This window comes from Schistocerca cancellata, chromosome 9, assembly GCF_023864275.1.
Source record: "Schistocerca cancellata isolate TAMUIC-IGC-003103 chromosome 9, iqSchCanc2.1, whole genome shotgun sequence".
Lineage (NCBI taxonomy): Eukaryota > Metazoa > Arthropoda > Insecta > Orthoptera > Acrididae > Schistocerca > Schistocerca cancellata.
The window spans coordinates 105,762,601-105,780,213 of record NC_064634.1 but is presented as its reverse complement, the minus strand read 5'-3'; the positions used below and the strand labels follow the sequence as shown (position 1 = coordinate 105,780,213).

Genomic DNA, 17,613 nt, shown 5'->3' with positions numbered 1-17,613 from the left:
GATGCCAGCTGAGCGTGTAGGTTGCGCTGTTGTATGTGACCATGAACAACACCTGTTCAATGTCCTCAGTACGTCGTAAGTCTCAGTCGTGCTCAGAACATTGTCTTGTGTAGATGTTGTAATATCTCTTGCAGCGGTCTCTCCGCGATATTTTCAGAAATTTTATAAATTATATTACTCAGTACATATCTCGAAATGTCTCTTCTTGTCTTACCGATTATCAATGCAAAGTAGTTTCAAGCCCAATTATTCCTTGGAGCGTCCATTTACTCCATGGAATAGCTTCTCTGCTATCTATGTTTTCTCTTATGAAAAGAAAGAGGACTTCTTGCCAATTAGTCGTGAAAGGAGAATGTATATGTATGTATTGTTGGGCTAGTCGCCATCTTGATGAGATTCTATATGAGAAGGAATTTAATACATGAACTAAACTAAAGTAAGTGTGTTCGCGTATTATTTAACTGTTTATTATTGACAGTGTCTGCTTACTACGCTGTGTTGCACGGGATCAGTGGAGAACGTCTGATTTACACTGGACGAACCTGCCGTTTTGTATGCTCAAGATATCCAGTTACATCAAATAAATAGGCTAACACGGTCTTACCAGCAGATCTCCGGTCTTCCCCATGTGATCACCGAAAGTTAATAATTATTACAAATGTTTCTAGGAGATCGACTGACAATTTTCGTCGCACCGAGACTTCGAAATTGCTTCACTGCCTTATGGAATTTAAGTTAAGCTCAATTTAATCAGGATAGAACAGTATTGAACTGTGTGAATGTGATAAGCCTGCTTTGTCAATGAAAATTCCCTTAATATACGCATGATTTTACTATCCTGATCAGTGAAACTAAATCAGGCCGGTGTGAGAGAGGTTAATAAATTTTAGATCCCACAAAAAAAATATTAAAATGTGAATGCAAAGTGTCGTAGAAAACTGGATTCGAACGAGGGCAAAATGTTGGTGTTCATATCGTTGGTGCTCCCGTAACCAAGGACGCCCAAGTGTTTGGTTCAAAAAATGGCTCTAAGCACTATGGGACTTAAGAGCTGAGGTCATCAGTACCCTAGACTTAGAAGTACGTAAACCTAACTAACCTAAGGACATCATACACATCCATGCCTGAGGAAGGATTCGTACCTGCGACCGTAGCAGCCGAGTGGTTCCGGACTGAAGCGCACAGAACCGCTCGGCCACATCGGCCGGCCAAGTGTTTGGTGTTTCAAAAGGCACCACAACAAAGATTTACACCGCATACAGGGAAATGGAGAAACATCACCCGGTAAGTCACAACGCGGACGAAAGTGTGTCTTGAGTGGTTGTGACAGGCGATCACTGAAGAAAACTGTAATTTTTTAGAACATTTCTCCTGGGGGAAAACAGCGGCTAGGAAAGATACTTTAAAAACTGATTAATAACAGTGTTGACCGCAACAAAATATTTATGTGCGAAGGTTACTGGTTTCGGTCTGAATCTCACCACCTTCAGATCATTTATACAGGGTGCTCCATTGATCGTGACTGGGCCAAATACTTCATGAAATAAGCGTCAAACGAAAAAACTACAAAGAAACTTGTCTAGCTTGAAGGGGGAAAGCAGATGGCGCTGTGGTTCGCCCGCTCGATGGCGCTGCCATACGCCTAACGGATATCAACAGCGTTTTTTTAAAAATAGGAACCCCCATTTTTATTACATACTCCTGTAGTACGTAAAGAAATATGAATTTTTTAGTTGGACCACTTTTTTCGCTTTGTGATAGATGGCGCTGTAAGTCACAAACATATGGCTCACAATTTTAGACGAACAGTTGGTAACAGGTAGGTTTTTTAAATTAAAATACAGAACGTAGGTACGTTTGAACATGTTATTTCGGTTCTTCCAATGTGATACATGTAGCTTTGTGAACTTATCCTTTCTGAGAACACATGCTGTTACAGTGTGATTACCTCTAAATAACACATTAATGCAATAAATGCTCATATTTCTTTACGTACTACACGAATGTGTAATAAAAATGGGGGTTCCTATTTAAAAAAAAAAACACACACACACACTTGATATCCGTTTGACCTATGGCAGCGCCATCTAGCGGGCCAACCATAGTGCCATCTGGTTTCCCCCTTCAAGCTAGACAAGTGTTTTTTTTGTGGTGGTGCTGAAGTCTGAGCAACTTCGTTGATTTTTACTTCTGTAGGGAATGGAAGGGGTAAAAATTTTCTCTTTATTTATTTATTGTTCTTTCAGCTTTAGTTTGGGCACACAGAAGGGTCCTTCAACTCGTTGCTTTTGGTGTGTGTTTCAAAACATGTGTGGAGAAGTGCTAAAGGACGATATGTCCTTAAATTTTGGAGAATTACGTAGGGATATCATTTACGGAGGCTCAAATACCATCGCCTTCGGTACTTTATATTTGTGGTTGCGTAAGGGTTCTACCGCACCTACTGTGGTGAGTTGTGATGTACTGTCACGTATCATGTCCAACTTCCGAAATAAGATTCGTGCCTTCTCCTTGACCTTGTCTGAGAGGAAAGATTCTCTTAAGGCTCGATGAATGTCATGATTTCGGATCCACCATTGGGTTCCTGTGATCCATCGTAGGCATCTGCTTTGTACAACCTGTAACTTCTTGTAGTTAGTAGCACACGTAGTACCCCAAGAGGTCGATCCATACAAAATAGATGGTTCGACTGTGACATGGTACAACTGGAGTTTCGTGTGTTGGCTGAGGTATGAGCTCTTCAGAAATGGGAGGAGAGCTCCCAGCATTTTGAGGCCAGACGTCTTCTTCTCCACAATGTGGTGACTATACAACAGTTTGGCGTCCAGATGCACTCCCAGGTATTTTACAGTTGTTGCCCAGGGGAGTGGCTGGTCTGATATCCGTAGGCGTTCATTGACGATGGGTCTCCGACATGTGAAGACAATAACTTTGGTTTTCTCTGCGTTGACCGTTATTTTGTTCATGTGGGTCCAGTGGTCCACTAAATCTAGTTGGCGCTGCATCCGTGTGACGAGGTGGTCCATTCTGGTGCCTGCAGTCAGGAGCGCTATGTCGTCGGCATAGAAACTGGCAGCAACATGTGGCACCGTCGGGAGGTCGTTAATATATAAATTAAACAGCAGTGGAGAGATGACCGATCCTTGTGGAAGTCCTTCAAGGACAGGCCGTGTTGTTGAATTCTTGTTATCAATGCGAACATATAATCTGCGATCCTGAAGAAAATTGTCGAGAAGTTTTAAATAGCAGTCTGGTAGGGGAGTGGTACGTCGGAGCTTGACGATCAAGTTGCGTCGCCATACTTTATCGTAAGCCTTCTCTATATCGACAAAGACTCCAATAGTATGTCGTTTCTTGTTGAAATTGTCTTGGATAGATTCCGTGATGCGCAGTAGTTGTAACTCAGCCGATAGCTTCGCCTGGAAGCCAAACTGCTCCGGTCGGATGATGTTGTGTGCCACAAGGATGTCCAGCATGCGTTTCAGTAGGACACGTTCCAGTACCTTTCCCAGCGTCGGCAGTAAACTTATGGGTCTGTAGCTGTCAGGGTGTGAGAGATCTTGCCCGGTTTTGGTATTGGCACTATTCTGGCAATCTTCCATGCCTCTGGGAAGTATCCAGTCCTGAGGCAGCTGTTCACTCTCCGGCTGAGAAGCACAACAGGCTTTCTCGGGAGGTGTTTCAATTCCGTATTGCTGATTCTATCTGCTCTAGGTGAGGTGTGTTTGCTATACTTGATAATCCTCCGAATTTCCTCCGGCGTTGTCGGCCGGGGCATAGCGTTAGTAGGGGCGTCACGAATAGCTTCCCATTCCGCCGCTGTGTCCTCCTCTGCACGGTGGAGTGCATCATCTCCATCCTCCGTGGGGGGCGTAGTCATCTGTTGTTGGTATGTATCCGCATACAACTCCGCCTGCGCCAGTGAGTCGTACAAGAGGCCATGGGGTCCTCGCATTGCCCTTTTGGGGGGCTGTTGCTGTCTGAGACTTTTAACTATTCGCCATTCATCTTTGGTGCGTAATAGAAAGTTGTCCATTTTGAGTTCCCACGTGTGTTGCTTCCAGTACTGAACCTTCCTCCGGAGTTCTCGGGTTAGTCTGTGAGTCTCCCGTCTATCGTCCGGGTGGCGGTAACGGACCCGTCGTTTCCGAAATCGATTGCGCCTTGCCTTAAGTTCCTGCAGTGGTGGTGGAAACTCGTCATAATTGACTTCTGGTTGCAGGTGCTCCGTGAGTGCTCGTTGTTTCGCATTGTTAATCTTCTTCGTGAGTACTGCGACTGCCACATCAATCGCTTCTCTGGTAGTAACAACCTGGGTTGGTCGCACATTGTTGTTGAGGTACGCTTGGAACTGCTGCCAGTCGTAAGTTCTTGTCGTCGGCAGTGTGAGCTGCAAAGTAGCCCTCTCTATGAGTCCTAACACCGGTCTGTGGTCCGACGAAAGATCATCCAGCGTCCGCAGATGGAGATTCGCGTTGATGTTCTTGATTATGGCGATATCTAGAACATCAGGGTCTTGTGTCTGGACGTAAGGTATCCTCGTCGGTTCCCGCGGTCCATGGACGGAAACATGTAAATTATCAGCCAGTGGAAACAACATATGTCCTTTTGGGTTAGTCTTACGGGAATTCCAGGCAACATGTTTACTATTAAGATCCCCTCCAAGGAGGATCTTGTCGTAACCCTCTGTAACGGAGTAAAGATCTTCTGGGTGGAGAGGCTTCTTTGGGCTAAGGTAAGCCGCTATACAGGTAATGTTTCCGAGCGTCGTGTGGATTGTTACTGCCGTGGCCTCTAAAGTCTGGAGTTGGGGTAAACGTTCTTGGTGGTGACGAATACATTTTTTGATCAGAACTGCGGTCCCTCCACCCCGTTGGTCCCGTCTGTCCGTCCGGTAGATGTGCATGTGCCTCAAGCGGAGGTCGGTTGACTCGCGGAGATGTGTTTCGGAGACAAGTGCTACGTCTATCTTGTGGCGATGTAAGAAGTCCGTGAATTCTATTTTCTTCAGTTTCAGGCCGTTGGCATTCCAAATGCAGAAGTTAAGATTCCTCGTGTGATGCCGTCTATCCATTTAGGGTGTTTGAAAAGCTGTCAGTACGCTTTCTACAAGCGAGAGGATAGACGTCAGCTTCTTCTGGAGGGCGGTGAGTAGTTGAAGAATATCTGTTAACGCTGGTGTAAAAGTGGTCGTCCAGGCAAATGATGTCTCCGCTGGTGTTGGCGTCGATGGATGGGCACGTATTGCTTCGGAGTACGAGCGCTGTTGTCTTGTCTGTCGGAGAGTCACTCTGGGTGCCGGTTGTGGTCGAGAGGCGATTGTTTCCACAGGGAGAGGTGCCGCTTGTTGTTGGGTGGCCGGAATCGCTGCCATGGCCGAGTTCTTAACAATTATAGGCCCTTGTGGGGTCGACTTCTTTGGTGTCCTTCTAGTATACTTCCGTAGGAGTTCTTGAAATTTTAGGCAGCCTCGGAAGGTCGCTGGATGTTCTTGTTCACAATTGGCGCACTTTGGGGGCGCCGTCCTAGGATGGGTACAATTCGACGATTTATGGGATCCACCGCAGCGGACGCAGCGTGCTGGCATGCTGCAGTAATTCGCTGTATGCTCGAAACGTTGGCAATGTCGGCACTGGACTGGTCCTTCTTTACTATTATAGGTTTCTATTATCACTCGTGTGTAGAGCAGGTATTTGACATCATATATCTTGTCACTGTCTTTTCCGGATGGGAGGGTGACTCGGTACACAGGTTGCGGTATCAATTGTTTCGTCTTCTCGTCGCGTTCCTTAAATTGGTAGACTTGTAGCACGTTGAAGCCTTTTTCCTTGAGGGCATAGTAAAGTTGTTCTTCGGTAACTTCCGCCGGAAGGCGTTTGACAACTACTTTCAGTTCCCTGTCGTCTGGTGCTTGATGCGTAAAATAGGAGAAGCTGTGGTTCGTGAAGTATTTTATTGCACGCCTTTGGTCTTCGAAGGACTCAAAGTGGTATTTGATGCGGTCCTTTTGGTATATAGCTTTAAGGTTGCCCTCTAGAAGACCGTTGAGCGTTTCATTGAGGTGAACGTAATACTTTGTGTAATAAATTATGACTGGGGGCACTTTGCGAAGCACATTCTTGTCTCTGTCCACGGCTTCTGCGGCATTAGAAAATGGTTCAAATGGCCCTGAGCACTATGGGACTTAACTTCTAAGGTCATCAGTCCCCTAGAACTTAGAACTACTTAAACCTAACTAACCTAAGGACATCACACACATCCATGCCCGAGGCAGGATTCGAACCTGCGACCGTAGCGGCCGCGCGGTTCCAGACTGTAGCGCCTTTAACCGCTTGGCCACCACGGCCGGCCGGCATTAGAAGTTTGTGCCTGCGGCTTTATGGTGGTTGATGGAGGCGCAGCTTGAGGTGTCAGTGGGGCGAATCGGTTCGTTGTGGGGATGGTCTCCGTTCGTCTCTTAGCCGGGTTGGCTAAGTCCTTGGCTAATGCGTTGCTTCTGCGCCGTTTGCTGTGTACGAGCGTAAAGTACTCCTCAGCGTGTGGGGAGTCGTTGTCGTTTTCTGCTGGAAAGGCCGCTGCCATCTCCGCGTCGTCGACCGTTTGGTGGGAGTGCTGTGATTCGACATCTGAGTCCATAGATGGAGATGCCAGACAGGTGTCGTTATCCTGCTCTTGCGTTTCCCGTGAATAGCGGATAAGGCGTTGTATGTCCTTCAGCGTTTCTTTGTCCTCCTCCCGACATATATCGAGTCTTCTGGCGTAGTCCTGGCGGTCGTCTTCATTGCTGCGTCCGTCGTGACGTGATGTATGGCCGACGTCCGAATACGGTTTCGTCGTGTGGTGTGTAGTCTTCTGCGGTCGAATAGCGCCTGTCGATCGTCGTTCTATCCTGTCATGAACCGGTGTCGTAGCCTGGGTCGTCAACCTGGGATCCGTCCTGTGTGGAGCGGCCGCTGGGGCGTCCGGCGGGCCAGGCCCAACCGACCGAACAGCGGCCGACTCCGGCGCGTCCGAGGCGGCTGCCACGGCCGCGCGCGCATCTTCCTCGCTCGTCGGCATCGCGAACTCGTCTGTGTAGACAAGTGTTGTGTACATAGTTCCGCGTAGTCAGCGCGTACACAACTTTCCCACTAGAGCGCGCCCCGCTATGCACAACAGCGCAGGCGCAGCGCTCGTCCGTCTCCGAACTACGAGATGGCGCTATCGAAGAGACGGACCAAATTCTGCTTCCGCCGATCTGCGTATTAATATGTAACGCAGCCAATGAGATTACTGCTAACGTAGAACCTTTTCTCCTCGCGGGTCACACTCGCGCAGTAATACATGAACGCGCGAGGTTTTATAATGAGCGTACAGACCTCCGATTAGTCAGTCTGCATTAGTCGGCCTTAGTCTGCATTTGTCTGTACCAGTCTATAGTCAAGTTTCAGTCTGCCTTAATAAGATTATCATAGTCCTGTACATAGCCATGAAGATAAATGTATAGACACTTTGTCAAGTATCAGAGATATGTGAGAATAAGATTAACGTACCAATACCAAAGGAACTTAAGATTGTCAATTGTAAATAGCATCCAGAATCAAGTTAAGTAATTTTATGTTGTTATTATTTTAATGAATGTGTGTGAAAATTAATCAAGTTCTGTTTAAAGTTGGTCACCGTCAATCTGCTACTCTAAGCGTGCAAGTGGCATTTCTATCGTCTGACCTAACGGCAGAAGATAAACACGCCATGATAAGACCACGAGACATATTGCTGACACTCGCCTACTTCGTTAGAGCAACAAGTCAAAAAATCTGATGGTGTGTGTACCGAAGGTCTTACAGTATGCACACCAGAACAAGTTTCGTTCTTTGTAGTTTTTTCGTTTGACGCTTATTTCGTGAGATATTTGGCCCGGTCACGATCAATGGACCACCCTGCATAATGATGCTAAGTGGTTGTGGTGAACGGGGCACTGTCACCGTCTACCAGCATCATATAAATGAACTGAAGAAGTAACCTTCTCACCGAAACCGTTATCCATCGCAAATAAGTATTCTGTTGCGCTCACGACTGTTTTCAAGCCATCTCTGAATTGTTATGAAAAATAAGAGAACGAGAGCTACCGAAGCCACTGCGGAACTGAATGTCACACTCGCAAACCCAGTCAGCACCAAAACAACAAGAAGGGAGCTCCACATACAGGGAATTGCTGGATGATCTCGAATTCCAAAACCACACATCAGTGACGCAACATTCCCCGACAGGAAAACGTGGTGCTGAGGGTATTAAACCTGACTTCTGGAGCAACGGAAGGAAGTCATGTGGTCGGACGGGTCTTGTTTCACACGGTTTCCAATTTGTGGCCCAGTTTGCTCACGAAGAGTGAAACATGGCGGGGGGAATTTTCTTTCAAAAAATGTCTAAGTTTGGCTGTGGTTGCCCGCACTACAAATCAACATGTTACAAAAATGTACTGGAAACAACCAAGCAGTTATCTTCTTATGTCCAGTCCCTTAAGACTGCTGACACTCAAATCGAACATACCGTTCAGCAATTAACTACAAAAATTAAGTCTCACTGTTGACCAAGACAAAAATTTGCAGGAACGATTTAATGTTCGAGAGAAAACATTTACGACAGCTTTTCAAAGTGGACTGACGATCACGACACAGCAATTATTGAAAAATTAGATTTGACCTAAAAGTCACGGTACAAAAGAGTAGTATGTAACTGCTATCTGAACAGAGTACTACGAGAAATGAATTTAATCGTGACTTTAACCAAATAAAAGTTCTTCTAACAAAAGACCTGCCTCAGTGGTGTGCTGATGTAACCGCACAAATGAGTGATATTCGTAGGGAGTCGGCGAATGTCAAGGGTAGTTTACATTCCACAACACCGTTAATTCCAAGAACAGGAAAGAAGTATATAGCCACAAGTTCGTACGTCAGGGCGCGCAGCTGCAATGTAGAACAACTTAGTCCGACTTCCAAACATTTAGCATACACAAGCAAGCTAGCTTGTGGAAGAATTTTGAACGGCACACAGACAAAACGCGATGTTGGGACTAGCCGATTTCACGCACGGACCTCTTGAGAATATTAAAACAAAAATAACCACTCATTACCCGTGAGACGTTAGTTTGTATTCCAGAAATCAACTCAGAAAACTTATATTCAATTTTAGATTCTGTAGGCCTAATACAAGAGCATTCTAAGTGTAATGGTGACAACGGTGGCCTATGGTGTGCGCATTCCAGTTGACATGGCAACAATCTCCTCTGAAATGGATTTATTATGAACTACAGAAATGTTTGGAGACAGCATGTTACAGAATGCCGAACGAAAGTATCTCAAGAAGAGTGTTCTCGTACTATAGACAAAAGGGAAGTAGATATCCGGGAAGAGCAACGAAACGATAGTGAGATGCTTTTTTGGAGCGGAACGGCAACACTGCCTAATCCATGGAGTGCAGAAGAAGAAGAAGACCCCGTTTAGTTTATACAGTTCCTGGAAGAGACGCTACGGATCTAAACTATGCCGCTTCACTTAAAGAGCGAAGCACTGAAACGTTATGGCCGGATGTCAATGTAACTTCGTACACCTACACGTCGTCGGTGGTTAGGTAAATAATTAGAGTTATTAGAGTTGCAGTTCTCTTTGGTAGGTAGAACGGCCACTAGGATGCTTTATTGTTGCTCATGTTTACTGTTGTTACCAGGCATAGTGGGCTACATAAGCGGGAGTGCAGCGTCAGATATTTAGCCGTGAGAAGCCGCCCACTCATGTGAGACAGGGATACCATCACCTGGCAGAGTTTGTAAAGAGCCTCATTGTGGGTCTTCATCTGGCCGCCTGGTCGAATCATATAATATCCAGATTTGTGGGGCATTGAGATGTAACAGTGGCGCGATACTGGAGTATGAGGTCCGTGAGGCCACGCATACCCGTCGTGAAGGATCAGGTCTTCCACGTCCGACCACCAGACGGCGATTTCGCGATGGTGTGCACCGAGCACATCGCAACCCCTTTACACCTTGCGCCTGACATCCGAGAACAAGTGATGGGCTCCGAGCAACATTGTGTGTCACTGCTCACCATCGGTGGGACGTAAGCTACAGTCGGAATGGGGAAATACCATCCCATGCGTAGGCAGCCGTAAGCATTACAAACGTACAAACGGCTGCATTTGGAGTGGTACCGTAACCGAGAAGCGTGGACTGCTGATAAATGGCGCCACATTATATTCATTGATGAATATCGGCTCTGCACTGTCCTGGATGTTCACGCTGTAGCGTATGTCTACATCTACATTTATACTCCGCAAGCCACCCAACGGTGTGTGGCGGAGGGCACTTTACGTGCCACTGTCATTACCTCCCTTTCCTGTTCCAGTCGCGTATGGTTCGCGGGAAGAACGACTGTCTGAAAGCTTCTGTGCGCGTTCTAATCTCTCTAATTTTACATTCGTGATCTCCTCGGGAGGTATAAGTAGGGGGAAGCAATATATTCGATACCTCATCCAGAAACGCACCTTCTCGAAACCTGGCGAGCAAGCTACACCGCGATGAAGAGCGCCTCTCTTGCAGAGTCTGCCACTTGAGTTTGTTAAACATCTCCGTAACGCTATCACGGTTACCAAATAACCCTGTGACGAAACGCGCCGCTCTTCTTTGAATCTTCTCTATCTCCTCCGTCAACCCGATCTGGTACAGATCCCACACTGATGAGCAATACTCAAGTATAGGTCGAACGGGTGTTTTGTAAGCCACCTCCTTTGTTGATGGACTACATTTTCTAAGGACTCTCCCAATGAATCTCAACATGGTACCCGCCTTACCAACAATTAATTTCATATGATCATTCCACTTCAAATCGTTCCGCACGCATACTCCCAGATATTATACAGAAGTAACTGCTACCAGTGTTTGTTCCGCTATCATATAATCATACAATAAAGGATTCTTCTTTCTATGTATTCGCAATACATTACATTTGTCTATGTTAAGGGTCAGTTGCCACTCCCTGCACCAAGTGCCTATCCGCTGCAGATCTTCCTGCATTTCGCTACAATTTTCTAATGCTGCAACTTCTCTGTATACTACAGCATCATCCGCGAAAAGCCGCATGGAACTTCCGACACTATCTACTAGGTCATTTATATATATTGTGAAAAGCAATGGTCCCATAACACTCCCCTGTGGCACGCCAGAGCTTACTTTAACGTGTGTAGACGTCTCTCCGTTGATAACAACATGCTGTGTTCTGTTTGCTAAAAACTCTTCAATCCAGCCACACAGCTGGTCTGATATTCCGTAGGCTCTTACTTTGTTTATCAGGCGACAGTGTGGAACTGTATCGAACGCCTTCCAGAAGTCAAGGAAAATAGCATCGACATGGGAGCCTGTATCTAATATTTTCTGGGTCTCATGAACAAATAAAGCGAGTTGGGTCTCACACGATCGCTGTTTCCGGAATCCATGTTGATTCCTACATAGTAGATTCTGAGTTTCCAAAAGCGACATGATATTCGAGCAAAAAACATGTTCTAAAATTCTACAACAGTGACTGGCGTGAGTTCCCGTTTTTCATCGTCACGTAGAGGGGCAGCGGTGTTACTGTTGGTGTCGTGGTGTGGGAAACCGTCGGATATGACTTCGACTTTCAGTGATTCAGGGAGCTTTGGCAGCGAAACGGTGCATGACGTACATCCTATGCTACGTGTGTTACCTGTAATGTGACAGTGGTACCATTTATCAACAGAACAAAGCACATCCATACATCGCACGACTCTCTAAGAGATGTCTGCGTGATGTTCAGCTACTCTCTTGCCAGACCTCTTCGCAATAAAGCTTTGTGTGGGTCACCTAGAATGTAAATTCTGTCCTAGAGACAATATCAAGGGTAGTACGGACAGGTCACAGCAGCTGTGTGGCAGCATATCTCAGGAGAAGACATAATACGTCTCTGAGACGGGGGTAATGTCAGGGGTGCCCCTGGGAAGTGTGATAGGACCGCTTGTATTCTCTGTACACATAAATGATCTAACGGACAGGATGAGCAACAATTTACGGCTGTTTGCTGATGACGCTGTGGTGTACGAAAGGTGTCATCGTTGAGTGGCTGTAGGGATATACAAGATGAATTAGACAAAATTTCTCGTTGGTGTTGTGAGTTGCTGCTTGCTCTAAATGTATAAAAATGTAAGTTAATGGAGACGAGTAAGAAAAACTTAGTAGGCAGCGGCTTGAATATAACCTCCATTAAATATCTTGTCTTCCGTTTACTGGGAGAAAGTTAGAAAAACTCATCTGGAAAAGAGACTGCATATACAACGCTAGTGTGACCCACTCTTGAGCACTGTTAAAATACTTGGAATCCCCACCAGGTCGGATGACACGTAGACGTCAGTACAGTTCAGAGGCGGGCTGCTAGATTTGTTACCGGTAGGTTCGATCAGCACCCAAGTGTTACGGAGATGCTTAATGAAATTAAATGGGAATCCCTGGAGCGAAGCCGATGCTCTTTCCGGAAGGCATTATTGTGCAAATTTAGAGGACCGGCATTTGAGGCCGACTGCAAAATGATTCTCCTGCCCTCAACGTACATCTCGCGTAAGGCCCAATGATAAGATAAATTAGACAATCGTTTTTTCCTTGCTCTATTTGCGAGAGCAACAGGAGTGGAAATGACTTGTAATGATGCAAGCTACCCTCCGCCATGCACCGTACGGTGGATCGTGAATATGTATGTAGATGCAGATATGAGACCCTTCCCAACTAAATCAGCGCGTCATATTGATACCTGTGTTTATAGCGCCTCGTTCATTGTAAATTTGAGTCGACTTTGTAGTAAGGGAAACAATGTTATATACCCTTCCTGCCCGATAAATTTCATTTCGTTTACTCTTCGTCTTCTGGATGCTTTACTCCCTTTGTTAGGCAGGGTAGCTCGAGGAATATCAGTAAGAGATGCTACCGCAACAGTTGCTTTCCTCCACCCAGTCTAATAATGGGTTGGTGCATAAGTTCGTAGCGTTTTTCTATAAGTTTAATAAAAATTGGAAATACACAAACAGAGGTGATAGTCTTCAATATATTCTCCCCCACTGTTTACATCAGTCTGCCAACGTTTGGGTAAGATGAGTGCGTTAAAATTAGGCAACCCAACTCCTGTGAATTGTGCTTTGTCAGTCTGCCGGAATGCGGGCGGTCGTTATTGTGGAGAAGCAACCTTCCTGGTCGTTGTTATTTGACTGCCTGAAAGACGTGTCAGTTGTAGACAATAAATGTCATCAGCGACGGTTACACCTCGGGGAAGGCATTCGTAGTACAGCACACCGTTACTGTTCCACCAGATCCATGACGTTATCTTTTGTGGATGCGCTCAGGTCTCGCTTCGTGGGGTTGCTGCTTCTTTTTGCGCCCAACCGTTCCCTTGTTCCCTCATGTTAGCATAAAGACACCATTTCTCGTCACCATTAACGATTCAAGATAGGGATGGTCGGTGTCGTTCAAAAACGAATTGACAACGAGCAAGAAGAGATGCAGATATGGCCACCCATTGAATTTGGTGATTTTGACTTCGAGCATGTGGTACCCCCACACCGGATTTTTAAACCTGTCCCATCTCATGCAAATGTTGCACGGAGGTGGAATGATTACAGTTCGTTACATTTGCCACTTCTCCAGTACATTGGCGTGGATCGTCGTGGATTAATGGTTTTAAACGATCTTCATCAAAAGGTTTTCCTCAACGTGGAGAGTCACTACCGTGAAAACGATCACTCTTACAGCAAGAAAACCATTTCTGCCGTGCTCTGTCCAGCGGCATTGTCCCCATTTTCGCCGAAAATGTTTATGGCAACATCTGCACCCTTAAATTGAACTCCAGCAGGTATGTCCAAAATATTCCGATATCTCCACTTGGCACTCAATTTTTGTAGCACTCATAGCTCCACTGGCTCTCTCCAAATGACAAAATTGCAATATTTAGGACTAAATAGCACTGTTGTTGTTGCTGTGGTCTTCTGTTCTGAGACTGGTTTGATGCAGCTCTCCATGCTACTCTATCCTGTGCAAGCTTCTTCACCTCCCAGTGCCTACTGCAACCTACATCCTTCTGAATCTGCTTAGTGCATTCATCTCTTGGTCTCCCTCTACGATTTTTACCCTCTACGCTGCCCTCCAATACTAAATTGGTGATCCCTTGATGCCTCAGAACATATCCTACCAACCGATACCTTCTTCTAGTCAAGTTGTTCCACAAACTCCTCTTATCCCCAATCCTATTCAACACCTCTTCATTTGTTATGTGATCTGCCCATCTAATCTTCAGCATTCTTCTGCAGCACCACATTTCGAAAGCTTCTATTCTCTTCTTGTCTAAACTATTTATCATTCACGTTTCACTTCCATACATGGCTACACTCCATACAAATACTTTTAGAAATGACTTCCTGACACTTAAATCTATACTCGATGTTAACAAATTTCTCTTCTTCAGAAAGGCTTTCCTTGCCACTTCCAGTCTACATTTTATATCGTCTCTTCTTCGACCATCATCAGTTATTTTGCTCCCCAAATAGCAAAACTCCTTTACTACTTTAAGTGTCTCATTTCCTAATCTAATTCCCTCAGCATCACCCGACTTAATTCGACTACATTCCATTATCCTCGTTTTGGTTTTGTTGATGTTCATATTATATCCTCCTTTCAAGAAACTGTCCATTCCGTTCAACTGCTCTTCCAAGTTCTTTGCTGTCTCTGACAGAATTACAGTGTCATCGGCGAACCTCAGAGCTTTTATTTCTTCTCCATGGATTTAAATACCTACTCCGAATTTTTCTTTTGTTTCTTTTACTGCTTGCTCAATATACAGATTGAATAACATCGGGGAGAGGCTACACCCTGTCTCACTCAATTTCCAACAGCTGCTTCCCTTTCATGCCCCTCGACTCTTATAACTGCCTTCTGGTTTCTGTACAAATTGTAAATAGCCTTTCGTTCCCTGTATTTTACCCCTGCCAACCTTAGAATTTGAAAGAGAGTATTGCAGTCAACATTGTCAAAAGCTTTCTTTAAGTCTACAAATGCTAGAAACGTAGGTTTGCCTTTCCTTAATCTTTCTTCTAAGGTGAGTCGCAAGGTCAGCATTGCCTCACGTGTTCCAACATTTCTACGGAATCCAAAATGATCTTCCCGGAGGTCCGCTTCTACCAATTTTTCAATTCGTCTGTAAAGAATTCGCGTTAGTATTTGCAGCTGTGACTTATTAAACTGATAGTTCGGTAATTCTCACATCTGTCAATACCTGCTTTCTTTGGGATTGGAATTATTATATTTTTCTTGAAGTCTGAGGGTATTTCGCTGGTCTCATACATCTTGGTCACCAGATGGTTTTTCAGTAATGGCTCTCCCAAGGCTGTCAGTAGTTCTAATGGAACGTTGTCTACTCCCGGGGCCTTGTTTCGTCTCAGGTCTTTCAGTGCTCTGTCAAACTCTTCACGCAGTATCATATCTCCCATTTCATCTTCATCCATATTCTCTTCCATTTCCATAATATTATCCTCAAGTTCATCGCCCTTGTATAGACCCTCTATATACTCCTTCCTCATTTCTGCTTTCGTTTCTTTGCTTAGAACTGGGTTTCCATAGGAGCTCTTGATATTCATACAATTGGTTCTCTTTAGCAGTAGTGAACTATAAATATAAAAAGACACAGCAACTGGAATACCAACATGCTAAACAAAAGTGCCAAAGACATTAGCATAAACCTATTGCGATAGTGTAGCGAAAACGGTAGGACCATAATTAAATGGTGGCATTGTGCATGAAACTTGCCGAGGCTGAGGAGGGGTACACCACCAGAGTCCAGCTAGTGGTAGCACGGAGAGTCACAGCTGGAGCGGCGGTCACGTACCGGGGAAGATGATGCCGAGGCGGCCGTGCGCGTCGCCCTCCTCGACGCTGGCGTCGGTCACATTGTACAGGTGGACGCTCCAGGCGTCGCAGCCCGCCGCCAGCGCCGCCAGCGCCGCCAGCCACCGCCACCCGGCGCCGCCCATGTCTCTCGGTGCCGCCGCCGCCCAGGGAGCTGCCCCTTATACCGGGGGGCGGCAGATAGCTGCGGTATCGCCGTGTCGTGTCTCTCCACGTGCCGTACGTGAGCCCTGGAATCGGTGTCGCAGAAGGGCTCGCCCCGCAACGGAATGAGGCGCGCCTCTGCCGCCTGCCTGCCTGCCTGCCTACCTACCTACCTACCTGCCAGCTGTAGCTCGGCTGCCGCCCGTGTCTTGTCAGCCGTACTCTGGACGCATAGTAATATCGCCAAACCGGGACAGCTGGACAGACAGTTCCTTAACGCTGCTTGTCGCTGGCACGGACTTGGCGACAGCCGGTTTCATTACTTTACTTGTACGAGCAACATTCAGAGACATTTCTTCATTCTATGTAATTTAACAAAAATGTAAATGTTCGTTCGCTCATAACCGTGAATGTCCGAAAGCGAAAGTACTTGACCCATTGCTTTGTAATACAGGAGTGTTCTTATGTTCCTATATCTTTTGAAACTTTCTGCAACAACGTTTCTCTACTGTTAAATTTATATAAAAAAACTGTATATTACACATATTTAAATAATTAACTGTATAAAAACATACACGTATTTCAATGCAATGTTGGGTGAAACTTTCAAAGCATTTTGTCAAAAACTTTCGGAGATTTTTGATTAGGAATGATTATAGTTTCTGTATAAGCACAAACACAGATGTTCGTTTCATCAAAATCTCGAATCTCCGAAAGTTCGTTACAGGTTGTTTCGAAATTATGATACACCACTGCATTCGAATACTAGACTGTTCTCATATAGGTACTGGAACGCCATCCGCTGCATATGTAACAAAAGTGGAGCGGCTATAAAAGTGTAAGTGTTCGTTTGTTCCAAATCGTTAATCTCTTAATATTCTTAACCAGTTGCTTTGAACTTTTGACGCAACGTCGAATTCTAATGTGCGCCTCTCTTTACGTATCTAATTCTCTAACATGTGATATACAGCACATGTATGTGCAACTCTTTGAGAGTTTTTGTGATAACGTTCCGTTATATAAATTTTGGTATTACACATATTTTTAAAAAAATGTGTTGAAATGGCTCTGAGCACTATGGGACTTAACATCTGAGGTCAGCAGTCCCCTAGAACTTAGAACTACTTAAACCTAACTAACCTAAGACATCACACACATCCATGCCCAAGGCAGGATTCGAACCTGCGACCGTGGCAGTCGCGCGATTCCGGACTGAAGCGCCTAGAACCGTTCGGCCACCGCGGCCGGCTTTAGAAAATAGATAAACAAAACCTGACCGTTCTACCAAAATTTCAAAGCAATCGGTAAAAAATTTCGGAGATTTTCTATTAGGAACAACATTTTCTATATAAGCACAAACTTAGATGTTGATTTCTTCAGAATCTCAAATACCCGAAAGTTCCACAGGAATTGCTTTGAATTTTGGCACAACATTGCATTCAAATACTCACGTGTTTTTGTGTACCTGCTGCGATGCCATCTGGTATATGTGTAAACGTATATGTAATAAATGACATAAAGTTATAAAAACATATTTTTGTTGG

General features: G+C 45.3%; 1 protein-coding gene across 1 annotated transcript in view; it reads right to left on the bottom strand.

Annotated features, from left to right (window-relative positions):
- Positions 1-16,038, bottom strand: part of LOC126101018 (phospholipase A2-like) — a gene marked incomplete at its 5' end in the record, with an annotated part of 35,631 nt that extends 19,593 nt beyond the window's left edge. The window contains one exon of the mRNA XM_049911685.1: positions 15,906-16,038. Within this exon, the coding sequence (XP_049767642.1) occupies positions 15,906-16,038 (133 nt within the window). The remainder of the gene's footprint in view (positions 1-15,905) is intronic.
- Between the last annotated feature and the right edge of the window lie 1,575 nt (positions 16,039-17,613).